This window comes from Physcomitrium patens, chromosome 4 (genome assembly GCF_059467195.1).
Source record: "Physcomitrium patens ecotype Gransden chromosome 4, ASM5946719v1, whole genome shotgun sequence".
In the NCBI taxonomy this organism is placed as follows: Eukaryota; Viridiplantae; Streptophyta; class Bryopsida; order Funariales; family Funariaceae; genus Physcomitrium; species Physcomitrium patens.
The window spans coordinates 19,482,491-19,494,643 of NC_143413.1; the positions used below are offsets into that span (position 1 = coordinate 19,482,491).

Here is a 12,153-nt window from a genome sequence, read left to right on the forward strand (position 1 = left end):
CACCCTATCATCTGGAAACTGTAGCCTCAAGAGATGGGCTAAAATGATGACTTCCTCCGATACCGCTTACTACTATGCTGCGGGAGCGAGTCCACATTCTGCTCCGTCTGCTCAGGGTGCCCAGACTTCCAACATACTGTGGAATGGACTAGCCAGTGCACCATGGAGTCTCCGTTGCCAAGATCGACGCATCAAGGAAGGGGCACACCATGAAGATTTGGGTGCCTGCATGTTTTAGGTGCTGCTGAACCTCCTAATTCTGTAGACACTTGATTTGCAAGAAGTTCTCACGTTCTACTGATTTAGTCATGCCGGTTCGTTTTGAGTCTGTAGACAGCAGACTCTGGCATTCGATACATGGGGAGAGAACCTTCAAGCTGCTCCATGTCCCAGTTGTTTTGATTCATTTGTTCAAACACTCCATGATTATCCTTCGCAATTCCATTTTGCCAGCATAGACACCGTCTCTTCAATCCTCCGTAGGCGCCCCCACTACTTTGGTGTTGGCCTGACAACAGAAACTTTCGGGGTGCACCCACGTCACCGAATTCGCGCTCAGGTTACCGATCAACGTGTCCAGGATTCAAGGGTATCCAAAGCATGAAAATTCAGGGACTGAGGTGGGAAGCTCTGCTCTAGATCAATCCGGCTCCGTGCGACGTCAACTCTGGCACCATGGATGCTTACACGTCTCGATGGCACAGGCCAAAACTTCGTTGATAAATCATTTGTGCAACTGTCTTCATTCCATGCTTATCAATTGGTGCACCGCTTTGCGCAGAGGTTTAAAAAGAAAACAAACAAATTATGCGGGTGCCGCATACTGTGTGTGCTTCGAACCCCATCCTAATTGCACAAGCGTGGTTGGTCGACTTTGAGGTGGAACATGCCATGGATCCAAGCCGTTCACCTTCGTCGTCGTGGAAAGTTTCAGCTGATCAAGCTGTAGGTTACAGTGACCGGGGCCGTAACGACGAAAACCATCTCTTAATGGAGAACAATGGTGTTGACAGGGACATTGATAACTCGGAAACAAGAGGTAGTGGGAATAATAGGCAGCTCTCAGAAGAGTTTGTCCCTGAAACGATGAGGCTCCTCGCAGCCTGCAGCGCCTATGGATCCCCAGATCTGGAGTAACCTCCCATTCCACTTGCTCGAATCTGTCCTAGCTTGGCTCCGGTGCGTCTGCAAGAGGTTCTACAACGTTCTCTACTCCCCGTGTCTGTAGGAAACCTCGAGACTCATTCCGAGTGTGCCAGCATGGTATCTGTTCGGAGGCCTTCAATCGGGAGGCTGGCAGCTGGTGCAAGTTCCCACTCGGGTTTCTTCCAAGTTCCAAAGGACGAGTTGTGGCTGCTGCTGGAGGCTTGCTCTGCGTGCGACAAGGTGAGAAGATGATCGTGTGCAACCCTCTCAGCAAAACGTGGGTGGAGCTTCCTCCCAAACGGAACACTTGGAAATTTTCAATCGTTGGTATGTTTCTCTCACCCGAAGCAACAAGCAAGAGCTTTGCTCTACATCGATCGCTTGAAATGGAACAGTGTCTTCATTCGTACGTCAAGAGTGCTGTCATAAAATCTTACCAGATCGTCTGAATGCGGTTCCTCGCACTAGGTTCGACACTATGGAGTATCTTACCAAATGGCTCAAATTTCAGAATCAAATCTCGTCGGTCATAGGAACCCCTCCAATTCTCGAGAGGAGGTAATTTTACTTTGAGGCGGTTGCGTGGAACTCATACGAATGTCCATTTCGGCGTCGAAGCATTTGTGAATTTGACTCGAGCAGCTGTGAATGGTCAGGAATGGTGATGGAGCCGAAGGAAAAAGAGTACAAGGTGGTGGCAATTCCTTAGGACCCCTCTCTTTCATTTCGGGCTACCTTGGTAATACATTGATTATAAATGAGGTGGGCTATTTCAAGTCAGTACCACAAGAGCAGCGTAGCCAGTTCCGTCTTTCGACAGAGCCTCATTCGTGTATTGAATGACGCATTGACAACAAGCAAGAACGAGACTGTTCACATACTTCGGGCATGGCGACATTATATGTTTCATCATTGCAAGACGAAGTCTTAACATACAATACGAGCCAAAGAATGTAAAGATGGTTTCCATGATGCCCGTTGGTGGAGGCATTTGCCCGTCGCTTCACAATTTTAGCTTACGAGCTTAGAGTGGAATCAGCGGTTTGAGAGCCCTACTCCACCTCACAACAAAACGCAACGCACGGATGAGGCACCATTATTGTGGAACATAAGTTCCATGGTTTCTTATTGTGTTTGAGTTACTAAAATTTTAGCTTGAGCACAGTTTCAACTTGAAGAAAATGAGACAGTTCAGTATGTTCATGTGTTAACGAGGGCGGTATCCCTTGCGAGATCACTCTGGCCTCGACACTAGACCCCAAAGAGCACCTGGGCAAATGTTCCTGAGAGCCCAGTGGATTTCATGACTCCCATTATGACTTTACAGAAACATAGTTCGATGTGGTTGAGAAACATGAACCGCATGGAATCTACCAGCACTAGGACATTCAAAATACATCAAATGCGAAAAAAATTGCCATATGAAGTCAAACTAATCCAGAGTGTGGAGTTTCTTCAATTCGCCGCTACGGCAACTTAGTAGAAAGCAAGACTGAGAACCTAATATACGGTCTTAATCTCATCCGCAGCATTGCTCAAAATCTCTGTACTGTAGTTAGAAATTTAAACCCCCGCTATTTTACATGACCATTGTAATCTTCCCCTTGCCAGGAAGATTTTGTGCTTGGCGGTTCTCACTCTCAGGGGGCCGACTTAAGTCTTGTGCTTCTGGCTACAATTCAGAATGCCGAGGCTAACGTGTATTCGCTAGGAGGATGAATCTATGTGCAAGGCAAAGAGAGATAGTTGTATTAAACCTATCTCAACGCAAGACAGAGTTGAGGTTTGATGTCTCGAGCACACGTACTATTAACCGCGTTAGACAGCGGGACCAGCACTTGAAGAGTGAGCGGTCAGTTTCTGCTACACGACACAAGCTGTGCTTGAAGGAGGAAAGTGGTGTCAACAAACCGAGTTACAGAGGCCTTCTGAATCTGGTGAATTCCGCGTATATCATTCTCTTGATTCTCAATTTGGCTGCAAATCATGAGTTTAAGACAGGAAATTTAATAAGCAGGTAAATTCTGTCCACAACTCTTGTAAAGTCTCCGCTAGAAATTGAGAAGATTTTGGTAATCAAGCGATCACGGAGTGCAACTGCAGAGTCCAAGACAAAGTACCTTGCAGAACCGAAAGTCCGCTGGAGACATAGTGTAGTCTACATGGTGGAGTAGTTTTGATTCTGCAGCCGTTTTCAGTTTCACGGTTTGACGCCGGAAAGTGAACCTGGAGAAAAATCTCCTGAGGGCCCTGCGAATTGGAACCTGGTAACAATGGAATTGGGATTAGAATTGATGACATTCATAGTATGTTCGAAACAGAGCCATGGAAACTCGCAACACAATTAAAGAGAGATTCTTCAATGTGAACCATATCTCAAACTCGGTGCTTGTCAACAAGAGTAATGGGGAAAGATTGCTCTCACCGTGAATCGGGCTTGTATTGGGACTCTCAGTCGCGTTCGACGGGTTGGCTTCTGGGTCGTTCGAGCTGCACGTTTCCTTCGGAGAGTCGACTTTCTAGAAGGAATTCCATGAACTGGCGACAGCAGCTCTAGAGTGGCGGTGTATGCTGGAGACCGATTTCCCAAATAATCTACTGGGAGGGTTGAACTGGTTGGTGCAAAGCGGCACTCTGTTACTGTGTCATTGCGACCTGTCGTGGAGACTTCAAGTCCATGCTGAGATTCTCCTCCCAAACGTGCAGAGAAATCGGAAATAGGTGATGCTCGTTGCTCATCACGAGTTGTTCTGTGGCGGTTGGGACGGGTTTTGTTCTTCACCCATCGCTTCCCACTCTTGCAGAATTTGACGAATGCATTCACATTCTGCGCAGATCCATCTTGGCGCTCTGGACCAGACATAAGCGAAAGGTCGAAAACCTGAAATGTCATACTATTGCAGCGAGTATTTGCGCGGAGTGATGAAGTCAGGCTAGATTCTAAAGTCGATATCTGAGAGTCATGCTCAATTGAGGGCTCAAGAGAGTCGAACGAGGCAGGGGAGGGTGAACTACACTGAGATAAACATATCACCACTGGCGGGGAAATCCGAGGAATATCAGGTTCAGAGCTTAAAGAAAGATTTGACGATGGCCGACTTTCATCATCCGGGCCGCATAAGATACTTCTAGGAGACGTTGGCCTCGCTTTGCTAGCAGGCGTCTGTTGGGGAGCTGGAGGAGCATTCGCAGCGCGAGATTTTAGAGCCACTCCTCGATCTCCATCCCCAGTGCCTACTGAAAAGCGAGACAAATTTTGAAGAGCGCTTCTGACCTCGCCGACAGATCTTGATTTAGTCATAACCGATTCCACAGCAGCACCCAAGCCAGATCCCCTCTCTGATAAAGTCGAACACGAATTCAAGGTGGTAACTACACGGGATATTTGAGGCTTGGGGAGGTTAACAGCCATGTGCTGGACTTCCGAGGACGAAGATTCAGGAATAGGGTTGGCGTAGAGCTCAGCTAGCGGGGCACTCATCGAAATATTCATGTACCGGTCCCGCAATGGAACTGGCGATGATTGCGAATATTGCTTTAGATGCAATGATGCAAGGCGAGGAGGAAGTTGAAGGGCACTGTGAAATTTAGTTGATGCAGATTCTGAGAATCCCTTCGGTTTCCCAGGCTCCTCCTCCCACTTGAAGGGCACTGTTCCCTGCCTCTTAATAGGAGATGTGGCAGGAGACACGCATCCTTCATCTTCCAGAAACCTCGCAGCGGATGGTGCAATGAAGTCAATTTCATGCAATTGATTTCCATCAAACGAGCTCCATCGAGAGCTTCTCTCCCTCGACGTAACCCTTTGGTAGTATCTGTGGCTAGCCTTCCGCTCACCCGGTTCTTGGGAAATCGGAGTTCCCGCTCGAGCGTGCTGCCCACCTGATTCAGTCGCATACTCATTAACCATACCTTCATCCGTCAACTGTGAAGAGCACCTCTCCAAAGTTCTTTCCAAGGATCTCTCCATAGACAAGGACACTGCTTCCAGACGAATAATTGTAGACTGGCGCGATAAAGCTCTCTCAGTCGCATCGGCACTCATTTTCGTAGTTTGTCGGGACAACGCTCTATCAGACGCTTCCAAGCTAAGCTTCGTACATTGTCGCGACAGTGCTCGTTCAGCTGCTGCGGCAATGGTCCGCGGTGGGTCGTCCGAGTCATCCAACTTCGGTGGATTTGATGACGCAAATCGCATTGAATTTAATTGAGAAGCATAAGGTGCAGACACAGAGGCACCAGTGATACCTGCACGCTTGCTATATGTTTCGCGGTTAGGCCTGGACCCTGGCAAGATCATTGGTCGCACTAGAGGCGATTCAAACCCGTTTCCAGTATCGTGCAATCCATTCTCCAGATTGCTACGCTTCCAGGGTGAGACTCCTTGTCTCTCCTCAGCCAACCTGCGTAGACTGGAATCCGCTGGCGCCGCAGCTGTTGAAGAACCCAATCGAATCTCACAACTAACGGCATGGTGGAACTGCTTCGGAGCTGAGCTGGGATTTGGAGAGGATTCTACGCTTGAGTCCATCCTCCGACACGGTGAACCGTACCGGTAGCGTGCTTTCGGCGAATTGTGCAATATAGACTCGCTTGTCTTCCCAGGTGGGGAGGTGTCTATCGTGAAGTCTTGCCAAGGCGATTGACCGCCCACTTTCTTGTCCACCGAATGGCGTGGGCTGTCTGGAGAAGCACCAGCCTTAGAGTGAACAGGTGAGCTTCGCGCCCATGAAGTACGCAGCTTCTCTTTGCTGTTCGCCATCGCATGGGACAAGCTTTCTATTCTCTTCACAACACTCTTCACAGATTCCCGTCGTGAGGGTTGGAACACAGGGGACTTCCGACACTCCAAGGTAGTCGGAATCGCCTTCCCAGTGTGCTCCAACTTCTCTTCCCAAAGCGCGAGAACCTCGCTGTCCTCAGACCTCCAGCTGCTACCAAGGATCCTGAAATCGTCCGTCACATTGTCCTTTTCCCTCTGCAAGCTGCTGGTCCACGATGCATTTTCAAGCTCTCGCCGCTCAGTGTCAGAACAAGAGGGTCTGCCTTGCCGAGCGAAATTCAAAGCTTGCTCATCCTCGATATTAGAACTCGACATTAGTTGAGGTAGCTTAGTGGCTTCCAATAACGCATACTCGATAGAGACATCGCAAGAACTTGATAAGGAGGAATCCTGGGAAGCCCTGCCACTGCTCCTTGATGTTGAACTGACATCCTCTTGAATAAGATGGCTGTACCGATCTTTCATCGTCACCCAGCTGCTACACTATTCGCTCATTTTTCCAAAACATTCACTCATTTACGCTACAATGATATTTCCCTGGAGGTAGAAAGATAGAGTAACTACAAACCTGAATACAGCGTCCACTAAATGCTTCACACTCCCTGGCAATCAATCCCCTTCATGAGATACCAATGGTTCACTTTTGATGCGCCGAAAGAGCAGAAGTATACAATCTCATAACAAGCTTAGACTTTACGATCTGCAAACAATCTAATGCTAAGTGGATGCGAGCGTGAGGAGTGTCCCGACGATGTACAATCGCATACAAACAACCACGAGCTGGAAGATGCTGAGTGCTTTTCCCCAGCCTGAGCGTAACTAACCATCGAACTCTTCGCACTGGCAGCGAACTCCTCCGAAAAAGAAATAGGAAAACACTTGACGTCTCGCAATTGAGCCGCACGCCGTATCGACTGAGTAACTCGTCGTTAGCACCTCAATGGACATCCAGTTCTATCACCCACGACTCAAGCACTCACCACAGGCGTAGAATCCCAACGAGACATGCAAGTACCAAACGCGGAGGTGCCGCAGTGCCCAAACTCCCAAACCTTTCAATTCCCAAAATCCGAGTCGCCACACAAACACTCCCAGCTGCTGACCTGAGAGGGTCCCTGGTGAGAGCGCTACTGATCTCGCAGCACAGGGCTATCCACATCATCAGAGAAGAGTCCACACCCACAGACGCCGAGGCACATGGCTCACGTTCATGGGGACCAGCAAAAGAGGCAATCTGAGCTCCGGAACTTGGTGGGAGATTTGTTTGGACGCTGCATTGGGCGCGGTCTCACCGGAGAGGAGTCATTGCGGCGTAATTAGCACCAGGTTAGAGAGCTGTTGACGGTCTTCATTACGCACCTCCTCAACCACTCCGGCATGTCCTTGTCATCCGTTACTCAGTATAGTATCCCCTACTACAACCCTACTCTAGCCTACTCTCAGCTCGACTCCACTTCACTCCACTCCCTTTTTCTGGTCTTCCTGCGTCGTCAGTCCCACTGCGCCGTGTCGGCTACCATTCGTCTTCACATCCACGCACCTCGAGGCTCAGTCGCCGCAGAATGCACAGCAGTCGTGGGCCCGAAAGTCCCACATCCAGCGCTGGACTCTTTGCAGTCTTGGGTAGCTTTTCATGCGTGCTCATAATCAAGCCTCTACATCCATTTGCACCTCCATTGTGTGGTTCCACCCCTAAGCGTGATGAATTTCAGTCCGGTTGAGTACCCAAAATTTGAAGATCCACTGCGCCTCTTCGTTGAATTGATGGGCCCTGGCTGAGTTGAGCTTGATGCCGCGGAGGATAGATCGATGCCTTCAGACCTCGACGAACCGCTGCTTCGTCCAGTCCATATGCTTAATCTTCGTTGTGAAAAATGTTATAAGCGGACGGGTTTTTAATCTTTGATTTTAGAGTCTTTATTCTTCATGAATGTTTTATTTTGGACCCCAGCAAGTTGTAATTTTGTCATCTGCCGCGTGCTGTTCTGGAACCTTCTGATTTAAGTTCATGTTCAGGTGAAGTTCATTTCTAATACGATACAAAAATTAAGTCGAAACGAATTATTTCTTCACTCAATTTGAAGAGGTGGTATCCATAAATTACAAAAATACACGACCATGCTCTGCAAACAAGTAGTCCTGAATTATGTTGGTAAGACGTTCTTACTGTTTTTTCACATGTTGCTTAACGTCTGTATATGTTTCAGTTGAAAAGGTCACAAGTTGTAAATAACTTTTAAAAGTTTATTAAGACAAAACAGTGAGCATGCAAAAACAGATTAAGAGTTCTTGCAGTATAGATCCAATAGCAGTGGTATCAACTGCATGACTTCTTTCATAGTCTTTGCAAGAGATTCGAAAAGTGTGTTGAGAAAAACAAGAAAATATTGATGAAACTGGAATACAGTACTATTGAGAGTATGAATGCACAATACATCCGTAGTCCAAAGCAGCATGATGCGCAAGCGTATGTCGGAAGCCCTAATTAGGTGGGGAGGGGGGGGGGTAACGCTTTGTGATGATCGAGGGTGTGCCAGAGGATTTTTCCATGTGTGCCGCGCATGCGTGCTTCCGTGGAAAAGCCTCCCCTGCTGGATCATGAGGCCGGCTCTTTCCGTTCGCACCCGCAGGACGCATTCCGCAGTGCAATACGCCGCATCTGGCACATGGCCCGCCCGCGCTCTCTCCAACAGCCGCGGCAAAAAAGCCCCTCCAATCGTGTGGGAAAAAACACGACACAGGACTACAGTTGGCAGCGCTCATGGACGGAGGGGAAGCCCAGACTGCAGTTCCACCAGCAAAACCAATTCAAATTTAGGGGGGAGTCGATCTGCTGTGGATTGAGCGCACTCTCCGCAGCAGGATCGACACCGCTTCTTTTTCCCCTCTAATCTGTATCTGCTCTGGATAACGCAGCTCCAGGTTCTTAGGCGCATGTCACATACGCGGCTTTCCGGAAAGGCACAGACGCGGAGATGGACGTGAATCTTGCTCACGGACTGGAGCTAGGGCGAAATTCTCCAAGCAGGATGGCATGTCCCCCATTCTCCGAGAATGCCAACACAGGAAAGCTCACGAGAAAGCCACACAAGGACCAAAGTGGAAATCCACCATAACTCCACTTCCAAAAAGCAATGCACACGAATCGACGAAATAGATACTCTAGATTACGGTGCGAGATTCGCAAAGCTTCGGCCACCGATCATCGACACACACATGCCCTAGAAATTATCGAAGCATTTCGGGAATCGGGCACTCAGCTGCTGAATACGGTATTTCTCATCCATCCACCCATCATCAATCCGTTCATCTATCCACTGTCCGCTCATCCATCCATGTATCTATTCTTTTGTTCATCCACGCATTAACGAATGTTTCTTTTCGTCCTTTATTTCATCCATCCATGAACTCTGGGCTCCCGTTTTGAGTCTAGAGTTTAAATTAAATTGGATGGTTCATTTAAATTGAATTAAATACTGTTAAATTAAAATTACAATTAAATACTGTTAAATATTGTTAAATATATGAATTAAATACTGTTAAATTACAATTAAATACTGTTGTATTTCAGTTGTAAATAGATGTTAATTCACACATCTTAATATCCACTGGAAAATGTTAGTAAAATACCTCATATTGTCACATCATATTGATGGTATAAATAAAACTTGATTTATATTACAACTGAAAAGGGGGAGGACGGTTTCTTTACACTTATCTATATTTTTAATTTAGTGGATTTTTTTTATCAAGTTGAGGTGTCGTGATTGTGGCTTAAGTCTATTATCACGTTGTTCTTTAGATTATATAATATAGTAGAACACTCACTTACACCACATTTACTGTCCTGGTGATACTTTGACAGAGTTATATATAGACATATGTATGTATGAATTTGCATCCAACTTCATGGCATCTTTTAAATTTAAATATGGTGATATTATTATTTTCTAATTTTACTCCAAATACTATTATTGAAGTTATTTGGTTTCACAGATTAAAAACTTTTAAAAGATATTTCATCATAATACAAACAATGCTACCAAAACTTGTCTCATTACAACATACTTTTAAAATACATTCTACTCACATAGACTTTTAGAGTAATGTACAATATACTCTTGTATTAATCATCCAAAACATTATAAGTAATTGCGGATTTTATACCTACAAGCCTACTTTGAAAGAGTACAGTTCAAAGGTCTTTCTGAGGTTCCTCACTTGGTGAAACAAAAACCTCCTTTGGAAACCCTTGTTTGTGGATATATTATAAAGTGAGAAGAGGGCATGAAATAAATTAAATTATTTTTTAATTACAAGTCTAAACATGTCAGCTCATGTCTTTATTCTAATAATTATACAAAAAATATTTAAATTTTAGTTCCCTTTTTTTTAATGATTGCTTGAAGCATTTTTTAGCATGAAATTGATTTATTTTTTCTTTCCATTCACCACCTCTTGAATGGGCCCAACAAAAAAATTGAGGGACAACATTGTTCATACCGAACAGGGAAAAAAATGCATTATATCTCACCTTTTCCTCTTAAAAATTTTGGACCTAATTTTCAATATATAAAACCAACTCAAAGAAGCTTTCAATTTCAACCAATCCAAACATTTAAAAGTTGTGACCTCTCACCTTGTCCCCAAATACAAAACACTCCTAAAAAGTGAAAATCCTCAAAGCAATTGGCGCAACATTCATTCGATCATGTATGCACACACACGTGCTTTTCTTGCACATTCAACAAGCATTTAATACGTCTCGCAAAAAGCCCTGATTCTTCAAACTCTCTGGCTGACATGCAGCATGTTAGTGAAGTTCGACATCAGTAAATATAGATCTGTAAGTAAAATATATAATGCAAGAGAGGTAGTTTCATGGACTAGTGTGACTAAGCACTGCCTGGGAAATAGCCAAGTTAGAAATGAGCTCCAAATAGCGTCGTGGTGTTCGTCGCATATCCAGCAACTGCAGTTGCAGACGCAGCAGCAGAATAGGGGTGGGGCGTTGATGAGCTCAATTAGTGATGAAGTGCATAACTGTGGAAGTGGGGGCTGAATTAGATGGGATTAGTGGGGCACTTTATGGAGGCCGAGTGAGTGAGTTACTGACTGATTGACTGTTGGGAGATGCAGGATGAATGCAGCTGGTGCAGTGAATGTGCCTTTGCCACGCACCCACTGTGCCAGTCCACCACCTTCGCGTTCCAGGTCCCCGTGTCCACCATCTCATACATACGGATCAAGGAAGGGCTGCAGATCTCGTGAGGTCGTTCATGCAGCCATGGGGCACAACTCCGCCTTTGGGAACTGGGTTTTTTTTTTTTTTTTTTTTTTTTTGCAGGTTTGCAGTGCTCGGAATCGTCACAGGTGCTGCGAGGTCCGCCCTGGACTTGTGGATGATGGACGCGCTGTTTCGTTGGGGGCGGCGTTGGTTTCGATGGATGAGGAAGCATTTGGATGCATGGCGACAGCCAGGCTCTCCTCCTCCTCCTCTTCCTCGCACATCGATCGCCTGCTGGCATGCGATTGGCAGATTCGCAGGGCGGCGCCGGCTTCGTTGAAGGATCTGGATGGAGGGATTTGTACCTGGCTGTGGTACTCACCCAGCTCATGCACTTGGTGGGCTTTCACCCCAATGTGGATTAATCGAAATGGGCGATTCAAGTTTTCTTGTGGCATCGCCTTCCATGACCCAGGCCGTTGCTCAAGACTGCCAGGACTGCGGAAGCTTCATAATCCGTTCTTGTGCACTCGATGCGAATTTGGGGGTTCATTTCCTGCCAAAACGTTATGAAAATAACTGTCTTATGGAGTTAGAAAAATACCGACCTAGTGTCATGTTGACAGAAATTTCATCGTAAATGGATGTGTATTGAAGACTGGGCTGATGACTGAAAGTTAATTGCTAATAGCCACGTGTACATTTAGGAATTGATCACGACGAAGGGTATATTTACGCACACATGGCGAGATTTTTTTTAATTCAATGCCGCACCGCTTCATCTGAACAAGACAAACTTTATATATGTCATGAATGCTTCCATCACCTTCATAAAAGAGCGTTTTTCTTGATGCCAATGACCTGATTAGACAATAATACATTTGAAGCAATTTCAATCAGATCTTCTGCACTGGTTGCCTCGATATCATTAGCTCTTGGGTATTCTCCATAGAATTACGGTTTACAAATCTGAAGCAACAGAAGTAAGTGCCTCTGG

The 12,153-nt window shown here is 46.1% G+C and overlaps 2 protein-coding genes across 2 annotated transcripts; both read right to left on the minus strand.

Annotated features, from left to right (window-relative positions):
- Positions 1 to 2,568: 2,568 nt before the first annotated feature.
- LOC112281608 (uncharacterized) lies at positions 2,569 to 6,394 on the minus strand. Its single transcript, XM_024518261.3, has 3 exons — positions 3,572 to 6,394; positions 3,267 to 3,410; positions 2,569 to 3,123 (listed from the first exon to the last, which is right to left on the minus strand). Exons 1-3 carry the CDS (start codon positions 6,392 to 6,394, stop codon positions 3,115 to 3,117), a joined length of 2,976 nt encoding a protein of 991 aa, XP_024374029.1. The 3' UTR covers positions 2,569 to 3,114.
- A 4,199-nt stretch (positions 6,395 to 10,593) lies between these two features.
- LOC149989432 (uncharacterized) lies at positions 10,594 to 12,110 on the minus strand. The gene is made up of 2 exons (XM_090250086.1): positions 11,983 to 12,110; positions 10,594 to 11,712 (listed from the first exon to the last, which is right to left on the minus strand). The coding sequence occupies exon 2, from the start codon at positions 11,612 to 11,614 to the stop codon at positions 11,297 to 11,299; it is 318 nt and encodes a 105-aa protein (XP_090106212.1). The 5' UTR covers positions 11,615 to 11,712; positions 11,983 to 12,110; the 3' UTR covers positions 10,594 to 11,296.
- Between the last annotated feature and the right edge of the window lie 43 nt (positions 12,111 to 12,153).

Bases quoted from the DNA above. Each gene is read 5' to 3' on its own strand.
- LOC112281608 (XM_024518261.3), bottom strand. From the start codon at position 6,394: ATGAAAGATCGGTACAGCCATCTTATTCAAGAGGATGTCAGTTCAACA. The intron at 3,411-3,571 runs GTGAGAGCAATC...CATTGTTACCAG, and splicing joins CAATACAAGCCCGATTCACG to GTTCCAATTCGCAGGGCCCT.
- LOC149989432 (XM_090250086.1), bottom strand. From the start codon at position 11,614: ATGCCACAAGAAAACTTGAATCGCCCATTTCGATTAATCCACATTGGG.